Source organism: Cibotium barometz, chromosome 29 (assembly GCF_041138505.1).
Source record: "Cibotium barometz isolate CiBa-2024 chromosome 29, ASM4113850v1, whole genome shotgun sequence".
Lineage (NCBI taxonomy): Eukaryota > Viridiplantae > Streptophyta > Polypodiopsida > Cyatheales > Cibotiaceae > Cibotium > Cibotium barometz.
The window spans coordinates 38,463,448-38,481,579 of NC_141074.1; the positions used below are offsets into that span (position 1 = coordinate 38,463,448).

At 44.2% G+C, this 18,132-nt stretch overlaps 1 protein-coding gene across 4 annotated transcripts in view; it reads right to left on the minus strand.

Annotated features, from left to right (window-relative positions):
• Positions 1 to 18,132, minus strand: part of LOC147622141 (casein kinase 1-like protein HD16) — a 70,202-nt gene that overhangs the window by 15,406 nt on the left and 36,664 nt on the right. For all 4 annotated transcript variants that reach the window (XR_015269656.1, XM_086823260.1, XM_086823261.1 and 1 more), the window contains 3 exons: positions 16,620 to 16,794; positions 16,442 to 16,532; positions 14,922 to 15,079 (listed from right to left, as the gene is read on the minus strand). Coding sequence is in view for 3 of the 4 variants with exons in the window: in XM_086823260.1 (XP_086679386.1) it covers positions 14,922 to 15,079; positions 16,442 to 16,532; positions 16,620 to 16,794 (424 nt within the window). In the remaining variant the exon portion in view is untranslated. The remainder of the gene's footprint in view (positions 1 to 14,921; positions 15,080 to 16,441; positions 16,533 to 16,619; positions 16,795 to 18,132) is intronic.

Genomic DNA, 18,132 nt, shown 5'->3' on the forward strand with positions numbered 1-18,132 from the left:
AAACTTAACTTTTTGGCAAACCATGCATTGGCGCACATAGTCATCTATGTCTTTACGCATTCTTGGCCAGAAAAAGTATCTCTCCAAAGCCTGTGTAGTGGCAAGGATTCCTCTATGCCCTGCATAAGGCGGTGCATGGCAATCATCCATCACTTTCTGCCTCAAATCCTTATGTACACATAAGCGATTATGAAACATCAAATACCCATCACGTATGGAGTAATTCGGGGCTGCTATACCTTGCTGAAAACCAGCCCATATATACTGAAAATCATAATCTGTATGATAAGAATTTCGCATATCTAATAAATCCTGATGATAGGCTACTGTAATAGCACTTACTTGAGGCCTTCGGGATAGTGCATCAGCCACTACATTCTTCTTACCAGGAGTATGTAAAATCTGAAAATGAAACATAGATAGGAAGTTTGCCCATCTCATATGTTTCTCAGATAGCTTAGTCTGTGTAAGAAAATAACGTAGACTCTGATGATTAGTCTTAATGGTAAATTCAACTCCCAAAAGATAATGTTTTCCACATCGTGAAAGCATGAATCACTGCCAATAACTCTTTCTCGTAAACCTGCAAGTAGAGTTCGGCATGTTGCAACCAAAGCATCCAAATACACACATATGAGCTGCTGATGGCTTCCTATCATGCCAAACTTCATAAGGAGTGATGGTCTACAGGGCCCTTGTCAGACATCTGTTAAGAACATAGGCTACACACATGACAGCTTCCATCCAAAACTTGTGAGGCAAGTGCTGGCCCTTCACCATACATCGTGCCATCAAGTGCTGGCCCTTCACCATACATCGTGCCATCTATTCTTCCTCTCATATACACCATTTTGCTGAGGTGTATAAGGCATGGTACACTGATGTTGAATGCCTCTTTCCAATAAGTATGCATTAAACTCTTTGGACATGTACCCCCTGTCCCACACAGGTACGTGCATACGGAATCAATTCACTACCAAAACAGCATACATACATCAGCCATTCCATGACACAGCACTAGGGGCTAAAGTTGCCCCCTCCCCCCCCCCCCCCCCCCCCCCCCGACGTGTCTTTATTACCAACAGAAGTATTTATATGTACAAGATGCGAGTGCCCCGAGAGTACACACTCATCCAGCCGACACCAGATTTATCCAACTGTGGAAACCTAGGTAAACACATTACCTGCAACTCCTCAGTCACCAACCACTCTTGTTGCAACACCCTCAGTCACCAACCAAGGTTGAGCGATCACCAACCGCTCCTGTAGAACACCCTCGGTCCCCAACCAGGGTAGAGTGATCACCAACCACTCCTGTACTTTGATAGAGCGGTCATCAACCCACTAACAAAGTGCTGTCCCAAACCTGCAAAACAGTAACCAGCCATGGTTTTGGCTCACTGGCCACCCACAAGTTCCACCAGATCACATCGCCAGGCCTGGTACTTATCTAGGGACATGTTTGCTCAAGTTTCATCGCGAGAAACCTCTTGCAAACCTGTAAAACAGCCAATAATGGCCCTTATAACATTTAGCCAGCTCTTGTAGAGGCTCTGCTCACTCCGTCCAAGCCCTATTCTCAACAGAGAAGCCCAAAAACAATCCCAACAGCCATGCTCAAGCTCCTGTAGCCAAATCGATCAGCCTGCAGCCCCTGTAGATGAAGTCGACCTGCCCTGTAGAGAGAGAAATAGCAGCCAGCCAGCCAGCCCTGGGACCCTTGTACTTCGCATGTATTCCACCTGTAGCTCATGCATATGAGTAAACTTGCTAGTTTTCCTCTCCACACGGCTCCTAATAGCCCACGATTTCCTGTTGAGTGCTCTACAAGTCAGGGTTTGCCCACTTTGGCCCTCCCACACCCAAAATAGCAACTCGTGGAGCTTTTTGGGAGTGCCCGGGCAGCAGCATTGGTAAGTCCGAACGGGATCACCAAGAACTCATAAAGTCCAAACTGCATACAAAAAGCAATTTTGTGAATATCCTTAGGGGCCACCCGTATTTGATGATATCCACTCTTAAGATCAATGCGGCTAAAACATGCTGCACCCTCCAACCTATCCAAAATATCCTCGATACGTGGTATCGAAAACCTGTTCTTTATCGTCACCTTGTTAAGGGCATGATAATCCGCACACATCCTCTACGTCCCGTCTTTCTTTTGCACCAGCAACACAGGTGAGTAATAAGGAGATGAACTAGGGCGTATCAACCCTTTCTCAAGCAAGTCATTAACCTCCGCCATAATCTCTTCTTGCTGACTTGCACTCACCCTCTGTAAGGAGGTCTATTCGGGGGCGTACTCCCAGGTATCACATCAATACGATGATCCTCGGGACGCTCAGGTGGCAACTCTCCTAGTAATGCATCCCTGAAACAATCACCATAACCACGCAAAAAGTCTATGTGCTCTCGGGTTAGATGATCTACATTTACATTCTCATGTTCAGATTGTTCTCGTACAAAAACCAAGTAAGAACAAGCTGACTTCTTCATTATTTTGGAAACCTGAACATGACTTACAATAGGTATGGTACTACCTGGAGTAGCAGCTTCTATAACAAGCTCTCTACCTCTATGAACAAAGCTGATTTTCTTGGACTTATAGGCATGGTACTACCTGGAGTAGCAACTTCTATAACAAGCTCTCTACCTCTATGAACAAAGCTGATTTTCTTGGACTTATAGTCCTTCTTGGGCTCCATACGAGCATGCCAAGGCATCCCCAACAAAACATCACATCCTGTGAGAGGAGCAACTAAGAAACTCTCATGATCAAGACATCCCTGTATATGAATTCGGAGTTTGCCAATGATCGGCATTACATCAACTCCTTTACCCTCAAAGGCGGCATCTGCATTCATTTGAGTCCCAAAATCTGATACACCCAAGCCTATGGCAGCAGCCATCTGTACCGAAATGAAATTATCTGTGGATGCATCATCAAACAAAAAGAGTGCGGGCTGATCCCTCGACTGTGCCCATGCTTTACATATTGTTCTATGATCTGGGGGTTGCCCCGTGTTTCCCTGCACATCGGGTACAACATTCACATGAGGCTTTTTTACATTAGAATCTAGATTCTTGGGGTTCTGCGGGCATTTAGGAAATATGTGATCCTTACTGCCGCAACCAAAACATTTCCCATCACATACATAATCAAGCCTCTGCTATTTTGACAGCCCAAAATCATTGCGTTTACCCCCGACTTCTTAGACGAGTTTTCCTTTGTATTTGAGGCATCTTTCTGGTCACTTTTAGAGGGCTGTCCACCCTTTTTCTGGTCATAACCAGCACGTCTCTTGCCCTTAAATGAATCTGAATTTGACTTGTTTTTAACCCACTTCATATGCAAATTTTCAGCTGAGTGCCGAGTTTATCAACTGCTGAAGAGTTTGATTTGGGTACACCTATAAGCTCTCTTGAATGATGGGGTGCAAACCTGATTCAAACTTCCGTTTCTTCTCCCCATTAGAAAGAGACACAAAGGGAGTAACTTTCAACAGTACCTTCAAGTACTTAGCTATATATGTCTGCACTGTCTCCCCTTCATCCTGCTTCAACCAATCCCACTCTCTGCGTACATTTTTGGCAAAGTTTAGAGGCAAGAATTGAGCATAAAACTGAATTTTAAAGTCGTCCCATGTGCAGGCAGCACTTGCATCCAAAAGCTTGGCCATCCACCAATCACTAGCTGTCTCTTTGAGATGCATACCCACATGCCTGAGTTTAGACTTCTTAGAGAAATCTTCATTGCAAAAAGAAATTTCAAACTGTCTCACAAAAGCAAGCACCTTCGTAGTATCCATCTTGCCATAGAAGTTCTCAAACTTCACATCTTTGTCTCCTGACTTGCCCTCTCGGCTTTTCTTTTTAGAACGAGACTTGTCTCTAGCCTCATGTCTAGGCTTAGGAGACTCACGCTGTTACGACCTTGTGTTTTTCCCTCTGGACAGCAAGCAGGTGGGCACGAGCACGGGCACAGGATGGGCAGTGTGGTTAGGCATCAGTTAATATGAAAAGGAAAACTCATAAGTGTGGCCAGTCCAAGTGTGAAAGGGGACAAAAGAGATTTTTAAGTTTATAAGGTTTAATAACCTTTGATGCTTAAAATATTATTATTATTATTGAGCATGCGTTTTTAACCTTTGCTTTTGGCGTTTTTGAGAAAAAGCGCATCACCTCTTTATAAGGTGAAGGGTGGCGCGAGCAGGAGGAGAAGGTGGCCGGATGGTTTACGCGGGCACATCCCCTAGGGCGCTGCTGCGCATGGGCGGCGGCGGCTGCTGCTACTGCCGCCGCCGCCAGGTGTTGCTGCTGCCGCCAGGTGTTACTGCTTCTGTGTATGGACTACAGCCGAGCAGCAATGGGCAGCATCGGGCAGCCAAGCGGGCAACCAGGCAGGCGTCAGGCAGGAGTTTATCTGCTGTCAGTCAGGCAGCCAGGTGGGTTTCATGTAGAGGCTGCACGTGTGGAAGACCAAGTGGCTGCGCATATAGGCTACAGCTAGCAACAGGAGTCAGGCAGATGCAAGCAGGTTGCATGTGTGGAAGCAGCCAGCAGAGACATCTCTAGGCGATTGTTGGATTGGACAACACCACTCTATCTCTCTCTTGGAAGAAGGCGAGCTGAAGGAGGCATTGAGGGTTAACAACCAAGGGGTTTCTCTCTCTCTCTCTCTCTCTCTCTCTCTCTCTCTCTCTCTCTCTCTTCACAAGCAGGTTTTGTTTACGAGATTGGGATACAGAGGATTAAGCTACTCATGCATGTTCTTGGACTCTTCCTCTTGGACTTATGTGTATTCATGGATGGCTTGACACGTCCTCTATCTTTCTCTCTCTAGGTGTTTGGCACCGTGATTGGATGGTGCATATGTGGGTTTATCTGTCATGGAAACACGACATTGGTTTTCGAGAGGAAACAGGACTATGGTTTCGAGGAAACAAGACTAAGGTTTATAGATACAAGTCTATGGTTTATCGGATACAGGTCTTTGGTTTCATATGGAGAACATGTCTTTGGATTCATGTGGACAGGTTCTAGTTTTCTGGAGGTTACAGGCAAGCCCAAGGTTGAGCAATCACCAACCGCTCCTGTAGAACACCCTCGGTCACCAACCAAGATAGAGTGATCACCAACCACTCCTGTACTTTGATAGGTGCATCAAGTGGCGGCAATGCGGAGACCATATCATGCCTTTGTGGGTGTAGCATATTTGCAAAGTCGATGTGACCAAACTGAGCATGCCATAGCTCTACACCTGTCACACTGGATGTTCTAGACACTGCATGTGCATCATATGCACCTCTGTCGTATGCATCAATTGTGTAAAGACCATAACGTAAAGTACCACATGCAATAATTACTGCAATCATGTACAGTGCATCTGTCATCCATAAAACAGATCCACTAGACCGGACCCAACAAAGTCGAGGTGACCAAACTGAGCATGCCATAGCTCTGCACCTGTCACAGTGGATGTTCTAGACACTGCATGTGCATCATATGCAACTCTCTTGTATGCATCAAGTGTGTAAAGACCATAACATAAAGTACCGCACACAATAATCACTGCAATCGTGTGCAGTGCATCTGTCATCCATAAAACAGATCCACTAGACCATAACATAAAGTACCGCACGCAATAATCACACTAATCATGCACAGTGCATCTGTCATCCATAAAATAGATCCACTAGACTGGATGTTCTAGACACTGCATGTGCATCATATGCAACTCTCTCGTATGCATCGTGTGTAAAGACCATAACCTAAAGTACCGTACACAATAATCACTGCAATCGTGTACAGTGCATCTGTCATCCATAAAAGAGATCCACTAGACCGGACCCAACAATGGCTGAAACTGACAAGAGATTCTTCTTGACACCAGGTACATACAAATTTACAATACATGAGAGAGGGTGACATCCCACCATTTGCAGCAATGAGCACAATCTTTCCAACTTGTAATGTGCTTGCTAGCACCACTATCAAAGTACCATACATCAACATCTGTAGCTCCCATGCATACCTCATGCAAGGAGGGATCATAGTTGCATCGTATCTCGAATGCCCATTCATCTTGAGCATAGCTAGCTGATTCTTGTTTGTCAACACTTGGTGACGACACATCGGCCATAGACATGCCCAGAGTCTTTCTTCTCCTTTTCTTTTGCAAGCCTTTTCCTCCACTCATTTATGTAGTCCCCTGGCTTTGTTGGCTAGGAGGGAAGCTAGCCTGCACACACGCACACACACACACAACCTCAAGCACAGAGAAACGTGAGAGTGCTGGAAAAGATGTACTCAATAATGATATGAAATGAAAGTACAAGTGTACTAAAAAGGCCTAGGGCAAAGTGCCCAACACACATAAGTGTGTTCACACGGGAAAAAACCTGTGTCCAGTCACAGGGAAAAAGTGCCCGTGAGTAAGCTGGGTTCACACCTAAACTAGCCGGGAGTGGACATGAGACCAAAAAAACCCCCTCAAGTGAATGGTGTGAACGGGTAGCAACAGGGTGATAAGCTGTGAATGCTGCCCTGCACTATGCTCCACAGTAAGAGTGAACTGCAGTGCCAATGGAAAAACCAAGAGAATCCCAAATGTCATAGTGCTAATGCTAGAGCACAGTAGTACATAAGTGCATCACTAGAAATGCATGGCAAAGATCATGTGGACATCAACTGCATCAAATCAAGAGGCATCGCATAATACCCCCCTGAAGGCAAGTACCAAATGCCAAGCTCAACTACATGTAATCCATATCAATGCTCTCTAACTGCACCAGTGATAAGCATAAGAAGAGGTAGCAGATATACGCATGTGAAAAGGCAACAGGATCCGAAAGTCATGCCTGCAAGACATGCAATGTAAGCTGCAAAAGTGAAACTCATCAATGGAGGATCCGATGAGGAAAAATCAGCAATGGTAGGGCTGATAAAAGTAAAAATTCAGCAATGGGAAAAGCTGAAAATGGGGAGAAAAAGTTGGGGCTCGAGGCGGGCATCAGCCAATGCTATGAGAGGATAGGTAAACTGTTAGCGATGCCATGATCAGTGGAATGTATGGCAAGTGTAAAGATGCATAATCCCACAATGAATAATATACATGTGACATGTCAAAACCATGAGAGCAAGCCAACACTGGCCAAGTGTGTAAAGGAACTCCCAATAAACATCACATGTGAGAAAGTGACAATGTCAACACTGTAGAAACAATCCCGCTGCAAGGGAAAATAGCATAGTAGACATCACATCAGAGAAAGCGTCTAGCATAGACCAGCATAAGGGTCAACAAGCATAAGTGAGCGCAGATCTGAAGTGGCGAAGGCAGATCTGGTGGCGCACAGGGGCGGCGACCGGCGGCAGCGGCTGAGGGCAAAACCCTAACCCTAACCTAATGCAGCAAAACCCTAATGCCTTGATGTGGCAATAGGCTCAAGCTCTGAAGGGCAGCAGGGGGCATACCCTAATGCCAACCCTAACCCTAACCAAGCTCTGATACCAATGTTGGGTAAGAGGGAAGCTAGCCTACACACACACTTTCTTCTTCTTTTTTTGGGTAAATCCATGACCAGTATATTATCAATGAAATTTACATGAGAGTCTCCAAAACGGAGAGCCTCAACGGGAAATCAGAAGCAAAGAGAAACTATTTCCAGGCATGACTGATGAAGATCTCCTTGGTGGCAAGCATCATAAACAGATTGCCGTAAGGAGCTTCTAAAATACTGATAAGATTGCAAAAACGGTTTCCCAAAATATCTCATGTTGTGATCCTGCCATATGGTCCAGAAAGCCCAATATCTAACCCAGTACAAAAGTAAAGAGTAATGGACCGTGGTTGTAGGGAGTATGCCAAAAAGCCAAAAGTGTTTCCCAAAAAAAGAGTTAGGGAAACGAAGGCGAAGTAACATGGAAATTTTGCGGATGAAGGCCTTAGTGCTGGAGCACGTCCAAAACAAATGAGGCACCGTTTCAGAAGGGGCCATGCATCGAAGACAAGAAGCAGATGCAATCCTTCGTTTAGCAAGAGTGACCCCCACAGATAAGGAACCTGTAAGACCGCGCCATAGGAAAAGCTTTTGCTTGAGAGGCAATCTACTCCTCCATAAATTGCGAAGATTCTTTCGCCACCAAGCAAGTGATTTTGTCATATGCCAAAGAGAATTAGCATGTGAATGAATCCATGGTGATCGCTGGAGGAAAGAGTATGTCGTCCTAACCGTTAGGTCAGAAAGAATAACAGGACGAGAATTTAGGCCCACCGGGTGTAACTGCCAATCTTGTAATCTGTCCCTGTTAGATAAAGGAGAGATGGGAAGAAAAGGCTGCAACAAGTTAGCAATTTTTCCCCAAATAAACCTGTGATGCATGGCTAGTGGATAGGAAGCCATAGCCTGAGGGAAGGAAAGCATTTGACCAGTAGCATCAACAACATCATTTATGCACCTAATCCCCAATTTAGCCTACACACACACACACACACAACATCAAGCACAGAGAATCGTGAGAGTGCTAGAAAAGATGTACTCAATAATGATATGAAATGAAAGTACAAGTGAGTACTAAAAAGGCCTAGGGCAAAGTGCCCAACACACATAAGTGTGTTCACACGGGAAAAAACCTGTGTCCAGTCACAGGGAAAAACTGCCCGTGAGTAAGCTGGGTTCACACCTGAACTAGCCGAGAGCGGACATGACCAACAGGCTTCCGACAATTACATTTGCCATTCTTCTACCGCTTCTCATTGTCACCCTTGTCTACATCCTTGCTAGAAGAGGCAGTTGTCCCCACCTTTGGCCTTGTAGCCGCTAGCACTAGATGCCTTGCCTTTACCTTTTCCTTGAGTAGTAAAAGCCTGATCCCCAATCCTCATTCCCGACCTGCTCATCCAGAACGACTCCTCTTGCAGGAGCAAAGACACAAGCTCATCAAAAGAAAAGGCATTTGCATTGCCTTTCATGGGCAACCAAAGTGTAGTAGCAAAGCCCTAATATGAATCGAGCAATGGTAGTGACAAGTGAACTATCCGGAATAAGCTCATCAACGTTGACCAGCTGTTCTCGAAGGTCTTTCACCTTCATGAGGTACTCATCTATAGAGTCACCCTCATCCATACACAAAATGTCCAACTGCTTTTTCAGGTAGGCCACACGAGCCTTGTTGCACACCAGATATAGTGCTGCAAGGGCATCCCATGCTATTTAGCAATGACACATGAACCGATGTGCGGTATGATGCACCTCTTCACTGAGAGAGCAATAAGGGCATGTGCCTATGCATCTCTAGAATCCCATCGTCTTTGATCTACAGTAGGAGGTGCGGGTGCTTGTATGATTGAAGCAAATATAATACCTCCTATAGAAGTAGCACGAGCAGGTTGTTGCACTGCAGACACTGGACGTTCATCTCCTGTAACTATTCCCCAAAGCCCTTTGGCTCCCAGTAGATGCCTCATCATATAGGCCCACAACAGGTAGTTAGTCCCGTCAAGGTTATCTTCGACAGCAAGCATCCCAAATACATCATTGCCAGCCATACTGTCTGCAAGTGTACTCTCTACCCAACTGAATGCAAAAGACCCCAACTGAATGCAAAAGACGCAAAACCCCCAAAATATTGTAAGTGTGTTTGCTACTGATTGCAATGTGTAGCATTGCAAGTAGCTCTCTAAAAACCTGCAAATGTATTAAAGGAGTAGGGATAGAGGATTACTTTCTTTTTTAAATTTATGCGAGCTCAGTTGACGTATTTTAATGCCGGTACGACCGATGAGTAGCTAGAAGACTCCCACACCCGCCCCTATGCTGGGTTCAGCTCTGTTTTGGGACAGGCTGAAAACTTGCAAAGATCTTTTGGAGGCCTAGATGAACTCCGATTTTGACATTCTTCGGTTCAGGAGACTCCAGAAGTGATGAAGAATCCAATGATGTAAAAACAGTCCGGAAATTTTTAGGTCCAAAAACTGGCTCTGCACAAGCGGCACCACGAGCTATGCTGGGCGGTAACGGGTAGCTAATATGGACAGAGTCGCCACTGTATGGGCAGAGCTGGTGGAGATGTCCAACTTAAAAAAATGATTTGGGGGATGTCTAATTGGACTGCCGGCGAGCTGTTGTGTGTATACGCCTTCTTGGAACGGGTGGCAAAGAGGAGGATGATGGGCGGTGCTTTTTCAACAGCTGATATGCTTCACAAAGGGGCTAGGGCTCTTGCTAACGGGCCCTATGAGCCCTTATACACCTCAATCAAGGCCTCCCAAGAGACCAAGATGGCCCATGTGCACGATGAGAGAAGCCACAAAGTTTTTTTGGTACCTGATGAAAAAACGAGCTACTCCACTTAGATTGCTACAGAAGATGGGATCCCTGGATGTAGAGAAGCCAGAGCTCCGATACCAAATGTTGGAGTAGAAGGTGCAGCCAAGTACAAGAAACCACACACTTTTTTTCCCTTTTTTTGCAAAAAGCTATGTTCTATTGCTTCACTGTACAAAGAAAGAAGCCCTCAAAAGTGAGGCAAACTTCTTGAAGAGCAATCACACAAATTAAAAACACTGAAAAAACAAAGTCAACTAGCCATCATCGATCTAATCCAGATGGATGCTATCAAACAAAGACTGACGCAAGGATTGACGAAAGTAGTGATAGCATGCAATCCTTACAAAATGAAAACCCAACTGATTTCCTGCATGCCATATTATCCACAAAGCCCAATATCTAGTCCAAATTAGAAAGGGTCGTGCATGATCCAATCTAGAAGGCCACCTCCCAAACACCAAAAAAATCTAGAGAAGGAATACCCTAGAAATATGAGAAATTTGCCGAAGGAAACTTTTGGTATCTAGACAAGACCAAAGAAGATGCATCACTGAACAACCGTAAGAGGAGTAAAAGGCTGCAATTGTTCCTGTAACATGCACACTAAAAGGCATGTAGTGCATACCCAATTGCCAACGGCCGCTTTACATCTTGGCAAACCAAATCCCTTTTGTAGAAAGAAAGTAAGGTTGTCGTGGGGAACAAAGAGCCAAAGGAGCAAGGAATGCACGGCTCCAAAAGACACTTTCTTGTCTCAAAGTATTGCCAATCTCAAGAGGTCTACCCGACCTCTGAATATATTGCAAAACAAGCTTCTAGTCTGCAAGGAAACTAGGGGTTAGGCATTTTATGAAAGGTTAGTAGTATTTATGAGGCATGGGCTATTTAAGGCTCTTGGTTTATAGCAAGCCTATATAAGTGACTTTTGGGGTCAGTTTGAGAGACAGCTCCTTAGACCAAGTATCATGGGGGTGAGATTTTCTGATATTTTATTACCCAATTTTTGTAAAAGAAAGCTTGTAGAGCAAGCATAGGCAGAAATAGCCTTGTAATATTTTTTTGGAAATAATAAAAAACTATAAATACTCAAGCGGTGATGCTTTTGGCACACGCTTGGGAAGCAGTTTGTACACAATCTTGTGTTTTCTCTCTCGCGCAAGTACTTTTTGTTCCGCACGCTTCCCAAGGGCCACTGTTTTCCGTCATAGTGGTATCAGAGCCTAGCTACACTCCATCCGTCAAAAGGTGTGTTTGGGGCACTCAGACGGCTAAGCGTGGGACCAACGGCGGAGGTGATAGAGCGGTGGCACGAAGCCCAAGAGCCCAGCGCGAACAAGTGACCCCGGAGTACACCACACGTCAAAGCACCGACAACAAGAGCAGCTTGCAACAGTGAACATTGGCAAGGGCCACGCATACACCACCGGGACATCACAATGGCAAAATACGCATAGCGACGGGCCAACAAAGCAGGGAGCATCAGTTATCCACACAACTGGTAGTGAGTAGCGTGCATGTCTCTTTAAGAGACAAACACAAGACATACTACGTTTTTCCCCTTATAGCCTCTTTGCCGGGCCATCAAAACAGTATATGGGATAAAACAGAGCTGCGTGGTAGCGTGTGGTGAGCCATGGGAGACGAACAAGAAGAAGAAGAGGAGAGAGGAGGAGGAGATGATGATGAAGAAGAAGAAGAAGAAGAAGAAGAAGAAGAGGAAAAGAAGGAGAAAAAGAAGAGGGAGAAAAAGAAGAAGAAGAAGAGGGAGAAGAAGAAAGCAGAGGAAGAGGGAGAAAGAAGAGGAAGCAAAAGAAGACAAAGAAGAGGGAGGAGAAGAAGAGAAAGACGAGGGAGAAGAAGAAAGAAGAGGAAGAAGAAGAAGAGAAAGAAGAGGGAGCGGAAGAAAGAAGAACAAGGACAAGAAGAGAAAGAAAAAGGGAGAAATAAAAAAAAGAGTGATTATTGCTAAATGAGATCAAGAGTGACCATTGTCATATGGTATCTTTAGCAAATGGTCATGACCAAATCGTTTGGATTTACTAATTTTAGATGTGCCATTAGTTATGCAAGGATTCACTACTTGGGTAAATTTTCAAATTATGCACCTAACTCAAGACCAACGTTATTCTAGGCTGTGTGGTTATTTTATAGACTTGAGCTTGTGCATGAGGGTAGGCATGTTGTTATGTGTGGTGTAAGCATGATGTGTAGGTTATATTGATGATTTCTACCATGGAGCTGCATTGAGCTACCATGATGTGTAGGTTATATTGATGACTTCTACCATGGAGCTGCATTGAGCTTCCCACAATTATCAGCTCGACTTACGCACGATAAGTCCTCATCTTTACCAAATGATTATATTTTCTATTATCTACAAATTGTTTTAGATTCTCTATTTTTCTTAACTTTTTCATTTTGTAGCCAACAATACATCAAGTGTTGCAATTTATTTTGTAGAAACAAAGTGAATTTCGGATTTATATGATTGGATTTAGGTATTACTCATTGAACTCTAAGTCTATCTAAGGTATTCCATGTCCATGAGAACCTCTAAGCCATGCCTGATCAGCCTCTAAACCATGTTCGGATCTCTGAGTTTACTTCGCAAACCATGCTAATTTTGGCTTAAACCAGGGTTGACTGTGTGTTAACCAGCGGTGTGTGCTAGTATAATTTCGTTAGGATTAATAGCATGTTTATCGACTGTGTGCGTTGACATATTTTAGTTTAAACCAAGGTTAGCTATGTGTTAACCAGCTCTGTGCACTGGTATAATTTCGTCAAGATTAACCGTGTGTTAATCAATGGTGTGCGCTGACATATTTTAGTTTAAACCAAGGTTAACTGTGTGTTAACAAGTGTGTGCACTGGTATAATTTCGTCAGGATTAATTGTGTGTTAATCAGAGGTGTGCACTGACAAGAGGGTATATTAGTCATAACCTCCATGGTCGAATGGGGATGCCTATGCAATCATTGCTTACACATGGGAACGATTAATGTGTTTAATCACCTATGTGCGCTAATATTTACAATTGAGAACAATTGCTTCCTCAATCGAGAGGACTATCATGGGAGTGAGATTTTCTGATATTTTATTACCCAATTTTTGTAAAAGAAAGCTTATAGAGCAAGCATGGGCAAAAATATCCTTGTAATCTATTTTTGAAAATAATAAAAATTTATAAATACTCAAATAGGGATGCTTTTGGCACATGCTTAGGGGGGGCAATTTGAACCCAATCTTGTGTTTTCTCTCACGCAGTACTTTCTGCTCCGCATGCTTCCTGAGGTCCGCTAGTTTCCGTCACACCAAGACTCAAGGCCCGTGCGTACACCGGAGGGGGGTGTCCTAGTGGTATGGGACGCACAGCTTTGCACGCGGAGCTGTGTCTCGAATGCTACTAACCTCCATGCTCCGGGTGAGCCTGATTGGCTATATGGTTGGGCAGAGAGCTAGATGCCAATGTCCATATGTTTCCATGTTTTCTTGATCGCAGGTATTTGCGTAGACAAGGGTCTTACACCTGGAGGGTGAGCTCTAGTGATATGGGAAAACAAGGCTTGGACAAGGAGCTAAGCTCAACGTTGGAACTTGGACCTTGGCTTAGATTCTAGACTCAGTCTCAAGGATACTCCAAAGGGGAGCTATGGCTACAAGCTTAGCTTGTCAACTCCACCAGGGTCCTTTGCACTTATGAACTACTGATTCCATCAAATAAACCTTGTTTAAAGGTCCTTGTACACTATCTAGTGTGAGGTCTATAAACCCTAATTCCTAGCATGCCATGTGATTGAGTGTCCAACTAATCCTTGTACAGTCTCTAGGGTGAGGTCCATAAACCCTGATTCCTAGCATGCCATGTGATTGAGTGTCCAACTAACCCTGTTACACATCGTTCTCTTGAACTCCTCATGTGCTGCAAGGGCCTCAGATCCAAAGAAAGCAACCTGCACCTCCATGTTAGAAACGACTGCTCCATTAAAAGCTTCCATTATGAGGAAATCCAATGAGACATTAAAAATATGTGGCAAAGCTTCACTCCTTATTCTGAACATGCTTTTTCGGGCAAGACCTGGGTGCATATTCCCCACTGTATGCCGATCCATAACTTCTAGTGATTCCATCTTCATATTTCTCAAGTGGCAGAGAACAATCCAAATTGAGGCAATGTTTATGGGCATTGGGTTCAACCCACCTTACAGCCTTGCTTCCTATTTTGATTGCTGTTGTGGAGCACGTGTGCAAGTATGTCACACCAGTCCACAAGGGCCATGCTGACCTGATGTCATTCATAACTTCCTCCACAGTTATTACAAGCAGTCTTTTTGTGAGTGCAACACTCAGCACAGTTGGATGTGGCAGATGACAGATATAAGCCAACAGCCACACCACCCATAGCAGAGTTCACACAAGCCTGTCAATATTGATTAATGTAGACAGCCGCACACATGCCAATTGCATGGTCTTTCAGAATTAGAAGGTAAAACAGGGAAATACTTGTAAAATTCATACAAACCCAGAAACTGCTTAACTTTGGAAGAAAAAGAAAAATCCTAATATGTTACGCAGACAGCATCCAAAACTTACTTGTTCTGTAAATCCAGAATTCCGTGACATGACAACACCCCATCGACTCCCTGCAGTAGCCATCGAAGTCACATAGAATCCTTCCCTCCATTTCTTGTTGATCCATTTAAATGGAAATGTGTCACTAACTTTGTAAGATTGTTGGGTATATTGAGTACCTAAGGTTTAAAAAAACAAATAAAACTCAGCAGCCACACTATATCACAAGTACAGTCAAAAATTTGTTCCTTCCCCTAACAAGGTCCTGCATCACTAGAAGTTTCAAAATACATCCCTCCCTCCCTCAGATCCAGGATTTACAACTATAAATTATCAGCACATTGGGGGGCAGCATGTGTCATCACACGAGCTCTTTACCATGGCTGGATGGAGAAACAGGACAACACTGCACATTGCATTTCTTATGAACTCCTCGCCTGAGTGACAATTCAAGAGCCAGTGGAGGCCCTACATGAGTTGGTTCACTGGCAGACACAAGCTCATTCTAGTTCCAATATGTGCGTTACATGTGAGATAATGCATCACCAAAAAGTACAAGTGAGGGACTGAGCATTTCTATAGAAAACCTCAACCTACTCTAAGGAGGCGCCTTAAACCACACAATTCTTCCTTTTTGATTGGTTAAGGAGTCACTTAGAGCTATTCCTTAGATTGATCAAAGAGTTTACACCTAGGCAGCAACCTTTGACCCAAGCTAGGGACACTTCTTTGTTTACATCACCACTTGCATAACATAGTTTGGTTCCTAAATTATGACATGGAAAGATAGATAAGGACATTGACATGGCATGCTGATGTGGCACGCTAACATGGTATGCTGATGTGGCACATTGATATGGCATTCCAATGTGGGATGACGAAGGAGCATAATGACTGGACAGATAACATGCTGGGTATCAACACGGACATGACAAACGCACCACCTGGTCACGGCCATCACCATGGTTCAGGTCCCCAAGGCACCATGGACCCCTCCAGCCTCCACCAACCAGAGATGGGAACTTATCAACAACCTCACCACCTGGTGCATCTGCCATCCTGGTGCAGCGAGGCCATTCAGGGCAGTTACAGAGACACTTCACTTCATTTGGAAAGACCTCATCCACACCCTCCGGGTCAACCTTGGGCCCCCAAGGCAAGTCTCAAGTGATGCAAAAGCATTGATCCACATCTGGAGCCGGGACCCTTCCTTGACCATAGGGACGGAAGCATTGGCACTGCAAGCCCCCAATGTGGCTATCCCCCCAATTGTAATCTCCCTTCAAGTGCAGCAAGCCATAGAGGAGCACACCCCTCCTCTCACACCCTTCCTCTATTGAGGACTGAAATCTCCTTCCATGCAGTTACGCACCTATTTTATTAAAAGAAGAATCTTTTCTTTGGAGGGGGAAGAAAAAAAGGGGAACCAAGGGTTATTTCCCTAAATCAGCAAGGAGGAGAGTGGAGCTTGAGTTCATGATACTGACAGAACATTGAATGACTGCAATCTGGATTTTTCGAGTCTGTACTCACAGACTTACCCTTTGACATCACCACCAAAGAGTTGCCATTGTTAGCTCCAGCTATAGCACTGACATAATAATTTTTCTCCCACTGCTCCATAATCCACTCCTGAAAAACGACCAGATGCTAAGAGAGCATACTATTACAAACACATTTACAAAACAAGCAAAAGGAAAGCGTTGTCTCCACACGAACCTTGTGGAGAAAAAACTGTGACAGCTCATACACCTGAGCCGAGAAACCTGTCCCAGCATCCATAATAAGGGCCCAGAGATTTGTGCACGACGCAACACTGCTTATGTACAAACCATCTTCATTCCCTTTTTCAATATGCTGAGCAAGCCTGTTGTCAGCTACATTATAATGGTACCTGACAAGTCATGAAACAAAGACTGAAGAAAGAAATAGGCACTTCCAGTTGCTCATAGGTGCAGAACGCCCCAAACTTCAAATCTTTGAAGTCATCCAAACTTAGAAGGTGTGCCCCGAGGCAATAATCATAAAGCAATAGATTGAGATAGCCCATAATTAACACTAAACTTATTTTTTTAAATGTGCCACTTTTTTGAACAAGCCCAAAAATACAAATGTAATCAGCAAGCACTTGAGAATCAGTAAAAATCCACACGACAATGGGCACTACACAGAAAATTTGACTCCCTTGTGGCATGAAGGTGGGAGTGCATCCATGAACAACTTCAAAGTGGAAGAGCAACCATTATTCTTGTGAAAGTGGCAAGGAAGTTGTTTCATGTGTGTTCTTATCGACTTTGGGAGGGTGTGTCCAGATAGCGCTGACTTAAGACTCGCACTTACCAACTTTTGCTAGCCCCAAAGTAGTCTGGTGTTTGAGGCTCTAATTAACTATGGCATAAAGTCCGTTTATTCCACCATCATATTGGAAATGATGAAATTCGTGTGGATGCCCACCTCCACCACACTCAAATCTCCTAACTCCTAAGGGGTCAATGCATAACACTAGAGGGCACTGTAATATTAAATGTCAGCTTGTTACAGTAATTCTTGCTGTAAGAACTTTATAAGAGATGAGATGAGATAAATGGAGTTCTACTGCATCTTATACAGAGAAGAGATGCTTTTCTCTCTATAAATGGAGGATATGCCTTGAAAGGCTGCCAAAATTGTCCATTTAATAAACATCAAATGTTATAGCAAGGGCTGTTAATGTTGGCTGTAATAAGAAATGCTGGCTCGTTACAGTAATACTTGCTGTAAGAACTTTCTAAGCAGATTCAAAAAAAGGGTTTTTTACTTCGGAGGAATATCCTCCGTTTATACAGATAAGAGCAACCCTTGCTAGGAAAAACTCTGATACCACTGTAACATGCGGAAGCTTACAAGCGAGGATTATACTTTGATAGATAACTTTTTCTCTGATTTCAACAGAGTGCACGAGTAATTGTCCATTACTTAGAACTTATGATTCCTGAGTGATTCACAAATACCTCTTTTAGGGCAACATGAAGAGGGTAGCCTTCCTATACACATGGATCCCAGGTCCCTTCCTCACCAGAGGGTTGACAGGCCGATGGCACTACAAGACCACAGTGTGGCTATTTCCACCCCCTCCACAATTATAGACTCCCTCCGAGAGCAGCCAGCCAGAGAGGGAGCCCGCTTTTCCACTTTCTTTCTTTTTTTTTGGCATCCCCAATGGGGTTTTTCTACGCTGCTTTTGCCTCCGTGG